The 18857-nt window shown below is 36.4% G+C and overlaps 2 protein-coding genes across 2 annotated transcripts; both read right to left on the bottom strand.

Annotated features, from left to right (window-relative positions):
* Positions 1-6374: 6374 nt before the first annotated feature.
* Positions 6375-9957, bottom strand: LOC108547105 (UDP-glucuronosyltransferase 2C1). Its single transcript, XM_017899485.1, has 5 exons — positions 9441-9957; positions 8497-8864; positions 7962-8181; positions 7634-7853; positions 6375-6987 (listed from the first exon to the last, which is right to left on the bottom strand). Exons 1-5 carry the CDS (start codon positions 9928-9930, stop codon positions 6693-6695), a joined length of 1593 nt encoding a protein of 530 aa, XP_017754974.1. The 5' UTR covers positions 9931-9957; the 3' UTR covers positions 6375-6692.
* A 3272-nt stretch (positions 9958-13229) lies between these two features.
* Positions 13230-16628, bottom strand: LOC108547027 (UDP-glucuronosyltransferase 2B15). Its single transcript, XM_017899359.1, has 5 exons — positions 16127-16628; positions 14912-15279; positions 14275-14494; positions 13947-14166; positions 13230-13524 (listed from the first exon to the last, which is right to left on the bottom strand). Exons 1-5 carry the CDS (start codon positions 16605-16607, stop codon positions 13230-13232), a joined length of 1584 nt encoding a protein of 527 aa, XP_017754848.1. The 5' UTR covers positions 16608-16628.
* Positions 16629-18857: the final 2229 nt, after the last annotated feature.

The raw sequence follows: 18857 nt of genomic DNA on the forward strand, positions 1-18857 counted from the left end.
TTCACGAATGAAAATAATATATAATATATATATCCTTATATAGCTTTTACATAATTTAATTAATTTATTTTTAATAGATTTTTCAATATATTTCTACATATTATATATATTTAAAACATAATAACGTAATATAATATACACAAGAATATTCATAACTTTTAATCTAAATAAAAATTAAAATTTGTTTTGTCAGGAGGAGTTGTACACTTTCAGAATCTGACTATATCAAGCAGTTCAAGTGTTAAATGCTCGCATAACGAAGATTACGTCATTGCACTCCACGATAAAAGGTGAAATTCTTTAAATACCACGCACCGGTACTTGAACAGTAATTCATAAAAGGAAAGTAGCGTAACAAAAGAGCTGCCTGAATCTGGAGAATAATTCAGTTTCAACCCCGACGAAGCTTAATGTTCCCGAAGCCATGATTTTACTCTATCTTGCATTTTACAGCGCGCCACTTGCGTTTACCTTCACAGGTGTATTTTCCTTTCATAAATAACGTAATAGACCTCCATTTTCGTACAGTTACGATACTCCGCAGCAGATTTCTGCAGGGAGCCATGCAAACGGAAACGTGGAAGTCGTCAAAAATCGGACAGAATAAAATCAGCCGAGCTTAAAGCCGGTCGGAGATTCTCAAGAACCCTTGTTCCCGGTAGTAAATATTACCTGTACGTGTAATATATGCAGAGAGGCCGGAAATCTGTGCTCTGCAATCCCATGCGAGGGATTAGCTATCCACCGTATGCCCGGAACTGCGTAAATTCCTGTCACTTGGCGAGAAGTTCCACTTAACTCACTAGCGCCACCACGGTCGATATCTCCAATGTACACGTTAATCGATAACACCGTGCACATGATTGAATTATTTTCTTATTTTACCTATATGGTCTTGTAATTTTCCTCTTACTACGCTTGTCATATTGCTTGCACGATATTACTTTCACAAATTTTTCGACTGTGGAAGAGCTTACTCGTGAAAGGATACATAGATGGCGGTGGAAGAAGGTGACCTCTCATATACTATAGAATGGTTTCTAAAATACGTAGAAGAGTCTTACGATACAGGGAAGGTTCTCGAGATGGCGGCTATGTGTAATTGCAAAAGTTCGTGGCGACGACGTGTGAAACAATAACCGCGAGAGATCGTACGAAACAATGGCGTAGCAGTTTGCACCATTCTCTCACTTTCTCTTCATTTCTAGCCGTCGATACTCGAGTTGATTTCGATACTTCACTGACAAACCGTCTCCATTATCGTTCAACGACATCACGATTTCTTAAAGACGTTTGCCTTTGCCTCTAGTTGGGTGGAGCTCGAAAATCGTGGAGGATAAGCAGGAAGAGGACAGCGCGTTATCAAACGCAGAAATAAAGAGGAAGTACGAGCGGAAAGTACTCGAGTAGGAAGGAAAATGTCTGCCTTTATCGGTTTCTGATAATCTCTTTGCCACGACTGCGATGAAGTGGCTTTCCGATTCTCTTTGCTCGCGAGTCAGTTAAGGTGGCGCCACAAGCGACGCTTCGTGCTAGCATTTTTATTCAGACGAACCGAGGAAGCGTTGAATAGGAAGAGAGAAAGTCGAGCATTTGATTGGTAAGAATGAACAGCATTGAACAATAGTGTCTTGTGGCGTCAGTAATAGATGCACTTATAAATCCAAGAGACAATACGTACGTGATGTGGTCAAATATCGAGTGAAATCTAATACCAGTTTAATACATATGTATTTAATAAAATAACAACCACCATACCAGTTTCTATTTATCAAACAGAAATGTTTCATGAAATTGAAATTAATTTTTCCGTCATTACATATAGTCCTACTTATAGTAGAGTGAAGTGGCGTAACTAGAAAATTGATAGCTTCCAAATTCTGTGTATTCATTTATGATAAAAGAAAGGTCAAATGATATATAATTACGTTGTAATAAGCATATGCATGTAACCATTTATGTAATATAACGTGTGCTCCAACGTTTAATTATACAAGCAGTGCAATTAAGGAAAAAAGAAAACAATTTACCTTGAAATATTACGCGCTGTTTTCCGTGTCACAAAATCAGCATACAAAATTAGCTATTTCTTAAGGTCGTGTTATATTTAAACACGGAACAAGAGTTAATTATATTTCATAATTTTTTTAAAAATTGGTATGTGTACGAATAATTAAGGAAAATTTGCATCGTAGGCAACGGGCATTCGCTATTTTCGAACGATTAACTGACCTTCCTCCCTCCCTCTGATTCACAGAAGTGTTCCGCCACCGTTTGCAAACGCGTACGAGAAGTTTCCTACTTATTCTGAGCGCAATCGAGAAAACTATAAACGTAACGGCCGCTAAAAATGCCACGGCATCCACATCTTCGTGCTGGTAGCATGGTTTGCCAAGCCAAATTGCTATGAAAATGCGGAGCGCCCTTGTCACGGATCACGTACTCCGTCGACCAAACGAGATTGTTCACTGGATGGTACGGGGTGTCGTTAACCGGTCTTCCAAGTTTGATCATGCTCTCCTTGTACCCGAAAAAGTGGCCAAGAGGTGGAAGAATTAGACGAAGATAGAACTTGCGACTGCGAAAATTTCTTCCGCCATCTGTCGGAGACGACAAGAATCGATTTGGCCGCTTTGCATCCTCGAGGTTAGAAAATGTCTACGTACTGAAGAAAAATAATAGGGTTGAAGTGAAACCGGAGAACAGCGTTTGCTTCAAATGTTTTTTTAACGAACGGTGTATAATTTAAAGTGTTGGACGCTAGAAATAAAGATATTTAACACAAGAACAATGGATTAGTCCGTAACATTACACGGACACCTGTGAACGTGCCTTAGGGATGATTATACAGATAAAAAGTAATATATTATAAAATATAATGTTAATAGTATAATAAATTACAGTATAGTATTAATAAATAAATTAATATTAAAATAAAAGTAATAATAGTAGCAGTAATAATAATAATAGCACAACTACGGATACGAAAATGTATAATAATAAATATGTATAAAAATAGGTTAAGAATTATGTAATAGAGAGTCAAGATGACTATATAATGAGTACGTACTCATTCATAAATATATTAAAGAATGCACATTCATTTCACCATATTCATCGATTATGCAATATCAATAAATATTCATTCGCTAAACACTTGCATTGTGCAAAATACGTGTCAAGATTTTATTGCAAGTGGCAGGAAATTTCAACTGGAAGTATTAAAATAGAGTATTTAGTCACGTTCGGGCGAAGTTAAAGCGACGAATTTTTGCCTATTTATTATACGAGAGACGCGTCATGAAATCTTCGGCAAGATGAAAATTCCGCCCCTTTCTTTTATCTTTTCAATTTCCCAGCGTGTGTCAATAAGAGTCAGACAATCTTCTTTCTTACAGTTTGATTCAACAAAGTAAAAGCATCCATAAAAGTTCTTCCCTCCAACACGAACTTACTCTTTATTACTCATCATTTCTCGAATAGTAGCTTCCAGCTGGTCCTTCGTCAACGTTTCGAGATCCAAGCGATTTGCAACACCGTGAGACTTGAGCATCTTCAATTGAAATTCTTGATCCGATAATACCGGCGAACCGAGAACCGGCACGGTGTAATGGACAGCTTCTCCGGTGCTTCGTAACCTACCTTGGTACATATACAGCTTGATATCTGCATGAGCTACGAGAAAATACATATACATAGAAAGTGAAAAAATTTGTTTACCCTCGCGAATAAGAAAGAATCCATAAAAAAGCAAAAAAGATATTTTATAATTATGAATATACAGAATATTTGATATTTATATCACAATCAAAATATTTCTGAAGAAATAAACAAAAATTGGACAAAAGAGGAAATGTAAATTTTAAGTCTCAAGCAGGAAACGAAAACACTTCGTACCATTTCAAATAAAAAGGAATCCTCAAAAGAGGCAAAAAGGAATATCTCTCAAAAAATTACACGCAAAAATTGGTCAGAAAAGGAAATAACAATTTCAACTCGCAAACAGAAAGCGAAAATTCTTTTCACCACTCCAAATGAAAAAGAATCTATGAAAAAAATTTATAGGAAAGTTATATACAAAGGTTTCAAAGAAAAGAGATAGTAATTTCAGCGAAAAGTCTTTTGACAATTTTAAATGAAGGAAAGTCTATAAAAAGAAATTTATTAAAAAATTGTGTAGAAAAAGAAATTTTAACTGTCAGACAGAAAATGAAAATTCCTTTGACTATTACAAGCAAAGAAGAATCTGCGAAACAAATTTATTAAAAAATTGCAGTTGTCTTGAATTGCAATTGGAAAAGAGTATAACTTATATCAATTCCATGGACAAAATTATTAATAATCTTTCCCCTTTTGCAACTTACAATCTTCTGCGAAAATTACACTCTTGGAGATGTTAAACAAACGTTAATATGTTTTACGTAAACATTGAAATTAATGAAATAATAAATAATCATATCAATGTGAACATAATGCTACATAGGTACAAAAATTAATATGTCAATGTCCTTTTTTTTTTATTAACATATCTTTACATAAATTAACAACAAAATTACCTGTGGGCTACTGAGGTTCAATTCAATTTTGATCAATCATGTTTTCACCATATTCATGTATTACAAAGTTATCGAAATGACGAATTATTAAAGGAAAATTTACGTGGGGTAATAGAACGTGTCGCTGAAAATTTGTTGAAGCATTTAAGCCAGAAAGCTTTAAATCGTTTGCAACTAGTCGAACCTTCCAATCAGTCATCCAATTCACCAATAAACGAAGTTGAAATCCTTGAAGATGGGTTTCAAGTGACATTACTCTCGGGAGCTGTTTTTCAGGGAGGCGCAACACAGGAAATGTGACAAGATAATAAAATCTCGCGACAAAATAAAACGAAGTAGAATAGCTTGTTAAGGGACACTGATTATTCCCATCCCAAGAGTATTTTGACGAACAATTTTAAGTATGTACAGGATAAATCACTTAACTCCGTCACTTTAAATTACTTGCAACCTGTTCTTCGCGAAGAAGAATAAATTTTAAATGTAAGTTATTTGATATTAAATGCAAGGATCAGATTTTAAGTATTTCGTCTTTTTACAGTGATATGAAAATCATGTTTGATATGTACTTATCTAGAATTTGATTAAACGATTCAGCAGAATATTAAATACTGAGTGAAAAATCTTGAAGGTACTATAATTAAAAAGTGTCAGTAATTGATATTAATTATTATAAATATGGTAAAATGTTACACGTTATGGTTAAAGATTCAGGATATTCTTCAAAGCTCCATAAAAATGAAATATAACAGAAAGTGAATTATTCATTACATATTTTCCTTGTCATTGAACCACTCTTATTTGAAACATTTTTTATAATTTTCCTTATAGGAGTAATTTAAAACTAATTTCAGTTGGCTAAATTAAATCGCTTTGTATGTTTATACATGGTAAATACACGAAAACAAATTTTCTCCCTATAAACTGAGACTTGGTCTTTTACAGTCAAACTTCGCCAGTGTGTTTTATAGGTGGTATAAAGAAAAAGTTTATATAAAGGCAGATTGCTCGAAGTATTATTAAAAAGTTGTAACAAAATTATAAAATGTAAAAAAAAGATTATGATGCAAAGTAGAGAGACGGTAGCCCTGTTTATTTGTTCCGTTTACGCCGTCTGAATTTAATATTGAAGAATGTCAAAAGTGTTTTGCCAAATTTTAAATTTATTCTATGGTTAATGTTGTAATTGTTTTCTGATTACAGCTTACATGAAGTACCTCACATTTACAAGCAAATTACTATCATAAATTCGATCATGCTCATATGGCAATAACAAAAACAATGTTCATTTCACATTTTTGTTACAATGTTTTAATAAAAGGTGCAATTATTTGTCTTTACAAGCATGCTACTTCTTCCTTATTTCTATACAGAGAATGTACAGGAAGAAATTAGAACATCACGATATAAATAAAGAGAAAAGTAGAAAGCTCCTAGAATTCTCGTTGTTTTTAATTATCCTCACTAAAATTAATTTTCCATTATTCTTATTTTTAGCATGAAGAGTGTTTCAATTGTGCAAATATAATTACAAACACTTGTCCATGTTTTGTCTCAAAGGATTGAACAATTTTGGTTTGAAAAGTTCCCAAATTAATTACAAATTAAAGACTGTTCGTAAATTAATGAATCGTCTGTATAAAAGAACAAGAGGAAGAAAAAGGAATCAATTTTTCAACTCCTTCACAACAGCATGAAACGTCGTAGACCCAGTGTGTCTAAAGGATTAGTCAAGTGTTTAATACTTAATTAATGTTTAATACTTAATGAAGATACACATATTTCACCATAAATCTACCAGAAACAGTGTCTGTCCGTGGTTCAAGGTTTAGAATCATATCTCGATATGCACTCACGAAACTAACCAAAGTCAACTCGTCAAGGAATGTCCACACCAATGCAGTCCTGACAAAACCGTACAGAATATTTGGAAGAAAACGGTGGCGACAGTTCAGTGTTCATCAAACAGATGCACACACCTCTACGATACTTACGATCCCCTAATCAAACATTGCTCCTTGATTATCCCAATAATAATTATCCGACATAAGTGGAGTACAAAATTCATTCGTCGGTATAAAATATTTAACATTTGACACTGTCAGATGTAACTGGCTGAGTACATTTCACATTGGATTAGCTTATCTTCTGCTTCTGAGAATTACAGGAGTAAAACCTCTTGTAAGAGTACACGATAAGTTTGGCCACGAGGCTAAGTGTGTTTGAAACGATGAGAATAGTGACAATCGTCAGGAACACCACGATGTCCATGTCGCAATACTGGTACCAAGGTTGCCTGGTCAGACTGGAACGAAGATGAGGAGCACCGTCAGATCGAACCACGTACTCTGTCCACCATGCCAAATACTTCACGAGATCGTAGGGTGTGTCCTTGGTGAGATTCCGAAATCTCATCATTCTCTTCTTGTAACTACAGACATGCACAATAATACCTCGATATAGTTAAATAATAAAATAAAAACACCTTTAAATTCTTAACGTAGCAATATATGTCTAGTAAAACACCTATATATGTAGGAATGCTAGGGTATGAGAGTGAGCGCAAAGGAACACTTGGGCCTACCTAGCTGATGATGGGCAATAAATAGCAGCCTAGGGTTCAGGTCGAATGTTTAGAGCGACGTCTGAATTGCATGTGGAAGGACGAGTAACTGCGCACAAGGATCGAATGAACGGGATATTCATGATTGTATCGAGTGAGAACAATGTGCGAAAGTTAAGAATGCCTCTGAGTGTTTGGAGTACCTGGTCCATCGGGGGCCAGGTCGCTAAAGATACGAGTGGACAAGGAAGAAAGAATGCGTAGGAGAGAGTAGGTTTAAATAGAGGTGCAAGGGCTGTCATAAGATATTCCTTTACGGAGTTTGAAGAAGAGTCGATGTACGAGTGTTAGTTGCGTGGTCATATCAGTTATTACTCTAGTATTTAAGTTTGTACTTTACTCCTAAGTCTCATTTAGTTCGTAATAAATAATATATTGTAATAAACCAACATCTTTTATTCCTTATATTTGCCAATCTCAAGTATCCCTACATATATACTTAATATATACTTACTCCTTGTTTGTTATTATCTCTACAACGGTATTTCTGAATTCTTCTTTCGTGACCGTTCCAATTTCCAGATGTTTCCCAATGCCAAGGGCATCCATTTTGGTTGCTTGACAATCTTGATCACACAACACTGGGAAAACAATAGTTGGAACTCCGAAGTGAATGGTCTCCTCGGTACTTTGAAGACCTCCTTGCATGATAAACAGTTTAATATTTGGATGAGCTAGAGAACAATATAATTCGCCATATAATTCCCATTTTTCAACCGATCGCTGAAATGTAACTAGAATTTAGCTAGAAGGTAACTAGTTCACGAAGGATAGGGTTATACCGAGGATAGCTTGCTGACTGAACCATTTGCCTGTGTAAACGTTAGCTGGTTTTTCGTCTAGCTCCGTTTCGAATTTCCAGACGACCCTGTACGGTAACTTGGCGAAAACGTCGCAGAACATTCGTCGAAGTTCCATAGGTAAATCTGCACTTCTTGCGTTGCTACCCAAGCTGAAGTAGATGAACCCCGCGTCCGCACCGTCGACAAACTCCTGTAGATCCTGTGAGAAGGATAATTCGAACGACAGTTTACGTCTGACAAAATAGCTTGTCACTTTAAAAATATTTAAAATATAATAATTTCTGGGAACCAGAATAATAAGTGAAGACGAGTTAGAGTAGTTCAGAATAGTTCAGAATAATTAGTGAAAAATGTCGTCTCAAATATTGAATGGAAGTATGGTATATAGAGGTAAAAATTATACTGTCGTTCGAATGTTAATTCGAGTAACTGTATTTGAAACACGAAATATATCTGACATGGATCACTGTCGTGGTCACCTGCATAAATAATGAAATCATTTTTCCAGTAGTACCTTCGGAAGAGGATCCAAATTTTCTTCTATATGAAAGGAAGTGAATGTGATCATGTTGGCGAGTTTCGGTCGGGCCGATGTGAAAACGTCGGATTGATCGACAAAATACACGCTAGTGTTCTTAACAATGTCTAGCAGAGGGGGTAAAGGCCCAAGGTAACTCTCTGCCAGTTTCTGGTGAGCCGGGAATAAATCGTGATACATGTAATAGATCAATCGCCATATGGTTACGAAATTGGATAACCTCTTCGTGAACGGCAAATTCGAGCCCGTGTTCCATTGCATTTCCCACGTGGACTCGTGAGAGGGCAGCACCAATCCGCCAAGAACGTGTTCAATGAAGGAGGTCACACCCATTGAACTTAGCCCTACGATCATACAAAGTATGATTAGATAGTTTAGTCGAGATTCTTCTTACGTTTTGATCCATTCACGACGATCATAAAGTCAAGTTGATTCGAATTAACCAAATTTTTAACCTCTGACTCGAGCTTTTAGAACCGTATTAAATCTGCCAAGTTGCAAATTACTCGAAGTACGTATGTCTTTAGAAACAGCAGACCAATTGCGAGTTTACCATGCGTCGTGTCAAAAGGTAAACGTTTTTACTTCAAATTTGAGACGATACATGACTATTCGAATTCGAGACTACTAGTTTCAAAGCTAATCCCGAAACCCTATTTCTTATACATTAATTAAAGAGATAGCAACTTTACTTTTCATGCTACTTCTCGAAAAATGGATGCAAATGTAGTCAATGACGCATCTACTTTGATAAATGTCAAGATGAGCTTTATCGAAAAATAATTGCATGCTTACAGGATTCGGGACCAACCATTCTGTCAGATTAAGTTCGCTAAGTCTGTCGCTATGTCCTTCCCGCGTTTCGATTTCGGTCACTATGGATACTATACAATTTTTCAAAGAAAACTTGGCATCGGTACCTATCACGGGGACGTTAAATCTGTACGCAAATGCATAGAGGCCTGGCACATAGATTAATTCCGTCAGGAAAACATCGAACTTCGCGTTGCTATCCGAAGCGTAGATCATCTTCATTTCCGGGGCTTCGAAGACATATCTGGCGAAATTCTTGCTCAGGTCAAACATTTCGTTCATCACGAAATTGGTCCATGTTTGTCCTTCGAGCATTTGCTGCACGAAGTTTGTCGTCCTTAAGGTTGCGAAGCTCTTACTAATGTCGATCTGGGTGAAATTCGGAGATTTGATGCCTGGTATAGGATTCGTGGTGACCAGCACTATTTCGTGGCCGCGTTCGTGCAATTCCAACCATAATCGCCGATACGGGATCTGATGGCTGTAGGATGGCGTTGAGACGATGGCTAGTATCCTGTAGCATTTCGTCTGCGTCGTAACACACAGCACGCATAGAAAGAAAATTAGGCTCGTGACACTGTGATCCATGTTTCTCATGTGAGGGCCAACTGTTATAAATGGCGAGTACCGTTATACTAAGACGCACATCGCGTTACTGCCAATTTATGTAATGCCAACCTCGACGTTGATACGGTATCGTTGTACATTTCATTTCAAAAACGTTATCACTGAAACATAGCTAGGCCGAACGTTCCACCTGCTGGTACAAAATCGTTGCAGTTTTCACAACGGCAGTGGTCATTGCGTCGAGCTTCGTTGGGACACCAAACATTGCAGCAACTTTATCATTTCCACGAGAATATCTATTCACTGTGACACAATAACGGTTGTATATCCAGTCCTGTTAATATCAGTCCCGTGATCCTGCAGCGAGAAATGTTAGGTTATGTTAGGTTAGGTTTAGAGAAAGATTAGTATGAATTTACTGACGATAAACGGGATTATCAGAGAATTGTGTTTCTAATTTGTGGGCAATATTTCGTGGGTAGACAAGGATGATGCTTTGAAGTTGAAGAAATTGGTGTCGGTGCTATATTAAGACTCAGGAGCTTAATGTGAGCAGTATTGAGGTTAGGTTAGGTTATGTTAGGTTATGTTAAGCTTTTTTAGGTTAGGTTAGGGTTAGAGAAAATTTAGTATGAATTTACTGGCGATAAACGGAATTATCAGCCAATTGTGTTTTTAATTTGTTGATAGTATTTCGTGGGTAGGCAAGTTTGAAGCTTTAATTATGAAGGAATTGGTGTTGGCGCTATTTTAAGATTCAGGAGCTTAATGTGTGCAATATTGAGGTTATGTATTTTGCATAGAAAGCGAAGCTTCTCCTGGTCTCTATGATGTTTAAATTAAATTTGAATTATTGTTTTATTATTATTTATTCCTTTTCCATTAAATTTTTATTTTTGGATATATTATTTGTCTTGCATTTGTAACTATTATTTATATTATTTTGAGTTACTTTTTTCGTGGAAATCTGTGGGCGATGAGTAGAATATTGAATGATATTAATTAATAACGGGTAGTCGTGTTGTATGCAATGTTAATGCAATATTGCTTATTATGCATGACATTGCATAATGTTCGTCAAACTGTGATGTAATGAATTTATGTTTTTACTACGCAGTGTCTTTTAATTATGCAAGTTACTACGGTGATTTGTCGTAATTTCACTAGACATGAATTACAAGTTGCATAAAAGGACTGTCCAGTCAACGTATATTGCGAAACATGCCGGTAGTTAAATGGCTCTATGTCATGTTAAAATGACAGGAAGTGTAATCAGAATATTGTCATAAAATTGGAATATTTTTAATTTATCCTGCCAGTTTAAGTGGCCCGTTTATTTTTAAACATGGCATATCGCGAATTACTGCCTATATTTCTAGCAACTGTCTGATCATCTGCATATAGGTATAAATGTAAACATGGGTACATACGTCCTGTGGATAATATATTACATTATTTTTCCTCTTTATGTTATGCAAGATGCCGGAATAGATATAATGGGAATAAAATACGGATTTCTTTATGTAACGTAATTTCCTTGCTTCGTTTATCTATTCTTAAATATGTTTTCAAAAGGTTTTTATCAAACTTGACGAAGCAGCAACGCTCATTTCGGTGATTCATAAGTGCTTGTCCGTATACGTAATTATACTGTGCTGATTGCCTAAAACGCTCATATATAAACACAGAAGTTATTATCTGGAAGATTAGAATTTATAATATTCCCTCTAATGGACGACATGATCTTAGTATTTAAATATCCAGAAAAACTTTGACACATAATCCTTTTCATATTTTAAATTTTCTATTTAATTTTCTCTAAATTTTCGACTAATTTTGTGACCATAGCTATTTAAATATATATTTCAATTTTCATTATCAAATTTTTATTCCTCTCCATCAACTATACACAATTACATCGCTAATTGTATTTTTATCGATTCCAACTTGTCAGCTGTCACGAAAATAATTTTCTCTACTCTTCAAGCAAAGCCTTCGGAATGAACATGCGCGATTAGAATTTTGACTAGTATTTTTCTTTAGATTTTGAGCTATCGAATTAAATTGAGATATTTTACAAATAAATATTCTGTAACCTTTTCGAGTGTTCCAGTGTAGTGATTCCATATCGTCCATATATATAACATGTATCATGTACTCTTATGAAATATATAATTCGACATTTTAAAATAACAATGCTATTGATAATTTTACAATATTCATAGGCGAGACGAAAGTTAGGTTCATATAATTGTGTCATTCTTTTAACAACATATGTTAGAACCTAACATTATGCAACAGGATTATCCACTAGGTATTTGAAGTCGCAACTTTTATAACCTGTTAACCTTAGGTTTTATCATAGTGAAGCGATAAATGTTCGAAAGCAATTTTTAAACGCTTCAGTTTAATATTTTATCAAACAATTTCGCTGAATGCCAAGAGTTACAATGAAATGAAGTCAAATTCATGCCCAAAATAAATCAATCAAATCTAAAATAAATTAGTCAAATACGATCATTAAGTTTAATACCTATATGGTAATAAGGAAAGACAAATCGTTCATGACATATCTCTGTTAAAATATTTTATTACACAGACTGAGCAGATAAAATTTGAGATGTCAAATTTGTCAATATGTCGTCCCGAAGAATTAAACATCGATTTCTAAAATTCCTAAACTAATTACACACGCGTGAGTGTATTTTCTGACACAGGAATAAAGAAAAACAAGAAGGAATAAATATTTCATGTCCTTCATAATAAGAAGCCTAATAAGCATAGTGTATCGAGAGAATTAATCACATGACAACGACGAGGAAAGTCGAAGACTAATCATGAATGATGATTCACGATTTTGTCATAAATCTTCCAGAAGCACTCAGACAGTCAACTACCGTCTCCAATCAATCCAGAAATATTTGTAGCAAAAAAGAAGCTACGAATTAAACATCAATTTCCGTCAACAGGAAACAATGAGTACGTGCATCCTCGAGGAAGAAGCAAATATTCAGTGATATCGTTCAACGAACGGAAATGTATCCCGATGTTTACTTTTAATTTTGCGATCCAACTGATCAGATTTAACTCGTCAGGGTGTGTTTGTGTCTAATATAGTCAAGACCGTTCCGCAAAGGGAATTTAGGATCTAATTATGGATATACTTCAACGATGATAATTCTTCGCTGCTTACAATCTCCTAACGAGAAATCTTTCTTTCGTAATGTCAAAAATAATTAGCCAACTTAACTCGACTATAAAATTCATTTATCAGTATAAAGTATTTAACTTCTCGCCATTTTAACTGTAGACGCACACACCGCGTACAATTAGCACACTTTACGCTTCTGATATGCAGAGAGCTGCCATATCTTGTAAGAATGCACGATAAGCTTGGAAATTAAATTAAGGGCACATGGAATGATCAGGCAGGTGATGCTAGTAAGGAACACTACGATGTCCATGTCGCAATATTGGTACCAAGGTTGCATGGCCAGACTGGAACGAAGATGAGGTGCACCATCCGATCGGACCACGTATTCCGTCCACCACGCCAGATTCTTCACGAGATCGTAGGGTGTGTCCCTAGTGAGATTCTGAATTCTAATCATTCTCTCTTTGTACCTACAGACGATCAGAATAAAATGGTAGAAACACTGAACAGCTTACAGCACAAGAAATATATAGTATTATTATATTATATATTTTTGTATACTTTTACATATTAAATTTTATACGAATTATTTTAGAATAATTCATTCCATATGTATTAAATAACAGGGAACCTTACAAAATTTATATAAGACTATATACAGAAACATATCGGTAATTATATAAAGTTATGCATAAAATCTTACATAAATATAAAACATGTATATTAATTGATGTAAAGATACTGAAAAATGTCTTATAAATTATGAAACAGTTTTTAACCCGATGGCTTGAATTGAGTGGAATGGAACCAAGGAAATTCGAATTAGTCGAAAATAAATCCGTTCAAATGGTCGATTGCATGTACAATTGTTCACGAAGAAACAAGTACTTACTGTGTATTAGTTATCAGCTCTTGGACAGCATTTTCGATTTCGTCTTTCGTGATAGTTCTGAGCTCCAGACGTGTCCCAATGCCAAGCGCATTCACTCTGGCTGCTTGATAATCTTGATCACCCAATACTGGGATAACAATAACTGGAACTCCAAAGTGAATGGCCTCCTCGATACTTTGCAGACCTCCTTGCGTGATGAACAGTTTAATCTTCGGATGAGCTGGAGAACGGAATAATTCATCATATAATTCCCCCTTTTCAACAGTTTGGAAAAAGGTAACTAGAGTCTAACTAGGATGTAACTAGTTCTCGAAGGATAAGGTTATACCGAGGATGGCTTGCTGACTGAACCATTTACCGGTGTACACGTTGGAGGGTTTTTCGACTAGATCCGTTTCGAATTTCCACACGACTCTGTACGGTAACTTGGCGAACACGTCGCAAAACATTCGTAGTAATTCCATCGACAAATCTGCACTTCTTGCGTTGCTGCCCAAGCTGAAGTAGATGAATCCCGTGTCTGCACCGTCGAGGAACTCCTGTAAATCCTATGTCATGGATAATTCGAATGAGAGTCTTTGTCTGACAAAGTGATCTGTCACTGGAAAGGGGTTTGAAATATAATAATTTCTAGGAATAAGGATAATAATTGATGATGTGTTACTGTAGTTCGAGAGAATTAGTCAAGAATTAACGAGAAAGATATATACTCTGGAATTATGTTGTAGATACTGTCGTTTAAAATGTCGGACATCGGTTCAACTTACTAGCCTTGAATTGTTTGTGCCTAAATATTGATTTGAACTACAGCATATAAAAATCAAAGTTACAACGGTGTCTGAATATTAATGCAACCAACTGTATTTGAAATGGGAAATTATTAATAGTTCGATAGGAGACGTATATGATTTGGGTCACTGTCGTGATCACCGACGGGAATTATAAAATTGTAATTTAAGTCGTACCTTTGGCAGAGGATCTGGATTTTCTTCTATGTGAGTGGAAGTGAACGTGATCACGTTGGCGAGTTTCGGACGGGCAGCTGTCAAAACGTCGGGTTGATCGAGGAAGAAGGCGCTAACGTTCCTCATGAGGTCCGACATAGGTGGCAAAGGCCCAAGGTAACTCTCTGCCAGTTTCTGTTGTGCTGGGAATATATCACGATGCAAGAGGTACAGATGCCGCCACATAGCTACGAAATTCCACAACCTTTTTGTGAACCACAAATTCGGGCCTGTATTTGCTTCCATTTCCCATGTGTACTCGTGAGAAGGTAACACCAATCCACCAAGGACGTGTTCATTAAGGGTGAACATCCCCAATGAACTTAGCGCTACGGCCATACAAAGCGTGATTAGCCAGATTTGTTAAGATCGTTCTCACATTTTAAATCGTGCGTTATTAAAACTTCTACAAACAGCTTCAAACTTATTCTAAATCACCTAGCCTCGATTTTCAGTACCGCTGCAAATCTTCCTAGTTGAACAATACTCGCGATACGTATGGCTTTATATGCAACAGTTCAATTATGTTGCCACCACGTATAGTGCAACAAAGTAAATTTACAAACTTGTGACGTTATTCTATGACTCGAAACTGAGAAGAGTTTCAAAGCTGATCACAAGGGAGAATTTTATATTCTAATTCTAGGCGATAGAAGGTTTGTGATTTAAAAGCTGATCACAAATCTAGACTATGGGATGTTTGTGATTTCAAAGCTGATCACAAATCTAGACAATGGGATATTTGTGGTTCCAAAGCTGATCACAAAAGACAATTTTCTATTCTAATTCTAGACGATGGAATGCTGAAGGGGATATCGACGCTATTTTATACCCTACGTTTCCGCTAGGCGCCAGAACGACAGATTTGCAATGTGCACCTATATATGGTGCATATGTATACATAATAATAATTAAATTAGTACGATGAAGATAGATAGGTGTACACAATTGCGCTTTTACTTCCATAAATATTGAGGCGAGCTTTGCTGAAAAATAGCTATCCGTTTTCCGTAACCACGAGTGCTGACGTTTCAACCATTTTGTCAGATTCAGTTCGATAAGTTTGTCGATACGTCGTGCTCGCTAATCGATATTGCTCACTATATCGTTCGAACGCTTGGAACAGCTGTTACCTACGGAATGAAAGTATAATTAAACAAAATATTGCAGAAATACCTATCATGGGCACGTTAAATCTGTGCGCAAATGCATATAGGGACGGTGTGTAGAGGAACTCCGTCAGGAAAACGTCGAATCTTTCGTTGCTGTCTGGAGCATAGAGCTTCTTCATTTGTGGGAATTCGAACACTGTTCTGGCGAACCTATCGCACAGCTCCAGTAAGTCCTTCTCTGCAAAGTTGCACCATGTCTTCCCGTTGAGTCTCTCCTGCACGAAGTTGACCTTCCTCAAGACTCCGATACCTTCGCTAACGTCGATCTGGGTGAAATTCGGAGAGTTGATGCCCTGCATAGGGTGCGAAGTGACCAGCACAATTTCATGACCGCGTTCGTGCAATTCCAACCATAATCGCCGGTACGGGGTCTGATGGCTATAAGATGGCACCGGGATGATGCCAAGTATCCTGTAACATTCCGACTGCTTCGCGACACACAGCACGCATAGAACAAAGAATAGACCCGTCACGGTGTGCTTCATACTTTTCGTGTCAAGAGGAACGGTCGAAAGTGCCGATTATGGTCTTACTAATACGGACAGTTAGGCGTTGCTGCCAATTTATGCAGTGCGAATGTTACGTTGATATGGTATCGGTACATACTTCATATCGTAGACGTTATCACTCAATCGTATGCTGCCCTGTAATTTCTTCCAATGGTTCAGCTTCGTTGCTACCGATGCAACCTCTAATGACAGTTTCCGTTACGTTGAGTGTCAGTTTCACTTCTGAAACACTTCCTTGAAAATATTTCTTCAGTTTGAAGCCATGGGGGTTGTGCACTCCCTCCGGTTATCATAAACCCTGCGGTCCTGGAAGGAGAGGGATTGACAGCTAGCAGGGTTTTACTATCTATAAATGGGATATTTTGCAAATCGTGGTTCTCATTCCTGGAAATTATAAGAAAGAAATAGAATTGAAGCTCCTTTGAAGTTCCCGAGATTAGTTTGACAGACAATCAGATTACGTTTGTTTATCTAGTCGAACGATCCTTAGTTTGACAGGCATTCAGATTGCGTTTGTTTATTTAGTCGAACGAAGCTTCTATTGTTTCACAGAAAACGAAGATCTTTCTGATCCTCGTGATATTTACATCAAATATTTCTCGATAATTGGATTTTTTATTTGACTTGTGTATCTAAATATATCATTTTGAGATACACTTTTTTCTGTGGACGAACATGGGATGCTGCATGATATGAGGAATGTTATACACGTGATACCGAGATAAAAAACTGTTTGTGGAATATCGTTTGCTATGAAATGTCAACACGATGTTGTATATTGAGTGTAACCTTGCATTTTGTGTTACGAATCAGTCATGTGGTGAATTTATGTCTTTATTTTATTGTACCTGAGGCGGAATCATTGTGACCCTCGGCACTGGAGAGATTCCAGGTTCAAGGAGGTTTGAGAAATTTCTGGCAAGCTTTTGATAAACCTACAACCTGCTATATATAGAATTTTCAGGTTCTAGTATTCTCGTCTGAGGCAGGGCCTGCTATGTAGCCTTACTGAAAAATCCAATAACAGGCCCGGGACGAAACGCAGCTCCTCCTCTTTCCGTTCGTCTCTTCCAGCGCTACGTGCCACAGCAGTGCAACAGCCACCATCAACCTGAAGGAGGACCTCTACATGTCATTTAATCGATCAAGTTAAGGTGACAGGATTAACTTAAACGCACGTGACAGAAAGTACCACAAGTTGCATAAAGGGATGAAGATGCATTTTGACAGTTTATTGTCGCCTCATGAAGTTTAAATGGCAGGAAACGTGATTCAGAAGATCGTCTTCAAATCGGAACTTCTTTTAAATATTTTACGTCACTGTAAATGACATATTTACCTTTTAAAGCGACAATTAACGAATTATTGTTTATATTTATGATAATAACCTGAAATTGTGCATATGGATACTAATGTATGATTTCATATGTTACATATATTATATATTGCATTACAACTCTTTTATGATCTACAAGATCCTGGAATAGGTCTAAAGATAGCAATATGTCAGTTTCCTTATATAATTTAAGAACTCTTCTTTGTTTATCGATTTTCGAACCAGAATTTAAGAGGTTGCTTTCAAATTAAACGAAACAGCGATACTTGTTTCGGTTATTTATAAATAGCTGTCCTGTTTACGTAATTATATTCTACTGATTGCGTAAGACATTTATGTAACGAAATTAGCACGCATGGTAGTTTTTATCTTAAAGATTAGCCTGTACCAAATGACTTTTTATGAGCGAGTTGGTCTTTATATGTAAATGTTATGAAAAGTTGTGACTCCAAGTATTTCGTACGTATTTTAAATTTCCCAATTGGAACACCTGTTATCATCGACTTATTCTATGCATTGTCATTGAACAAATATAAAATTGAATCGTATAAAACCTATATTCTTACCTATCCCAGTGACAGGTATCAGGTATTTTTGCCTTTGACATTTATCAGGCATTTGAAATAGCAATACAGATAATCTGTTAATCTGAGGTTATATTAGAGAGGTGACAAACGTTCGATAACAATTTATACACGATTCTATTTGCGACTTTCGTTCAATGTTTTCAGTAAATGTCACGATTTGCCAACAACAAATAGTAACAGTCCTTTTCACGAGGAATGAGAGTGTGTGAAGCATGCACGTTTGATATTCCATAACTCATTATAGAAAAGGCAAAACACTAAGGCAGGAACAGATGTGCAAGTCTATGTAACACACTAAATGAA

Source organism: Eufriesea mexicana, unplaced genomic scaffold (assembly GCF_001483705.2).
Source record: "Eufriesea mexicana isolate 0111107269 unplaced genomic scaffold, ASM148370v2 scaffold474474840, whole genome shotgun sequence".
NCBI lineage: Eukaryota > Metazoa > Arthropoda > Insecta > Hymenoptera > Apidae > Eufriesea > Eufriesea mexicana.

Coding starts and splice junctions, on each gene's coding strand:
- LOC108547105 (XM_017899485.1), bottom strand. CDS start 9,930: ATGAGAAACATGGATCACAGTGTCACGAGCCTAATTTTCTTTCTATGC. Junction 7,854..7,961: donor CAGTCAGCAAGCTATCCTCG/GTATAACCCTAT, acceptor ATTGTTCTCTAG/CTCATCCAAATATTAAACTG. Junction 6,988..7,633: donor GAGATAATAACAAACAAGGA/GTAAGTATATAT, acceptor GCATGTCTGTAG/TTACAAGAAGAGAATGATGA.
- LOC108547027 (XM_017899359.1), bottom strand. CDS start 16,607: ATGAAGCACACCGTGACGGGTCTATTCTTTGTTCTATGCGTGCTGTGT. Junction 14,495..14,911: donor ATCCAGATCCTCTGCCAAAG/GTACGACTTAAA, acceptor TCCATGACATAG/GATTTACAGGAGTTCCTCGA. Junction 13,525..13,946: donor GAGCTGATAACTAATACACA/GTAAGTACTTGT, acceptor GATCGTCTGTAG/GTACAAAGAGAGAATGATTA.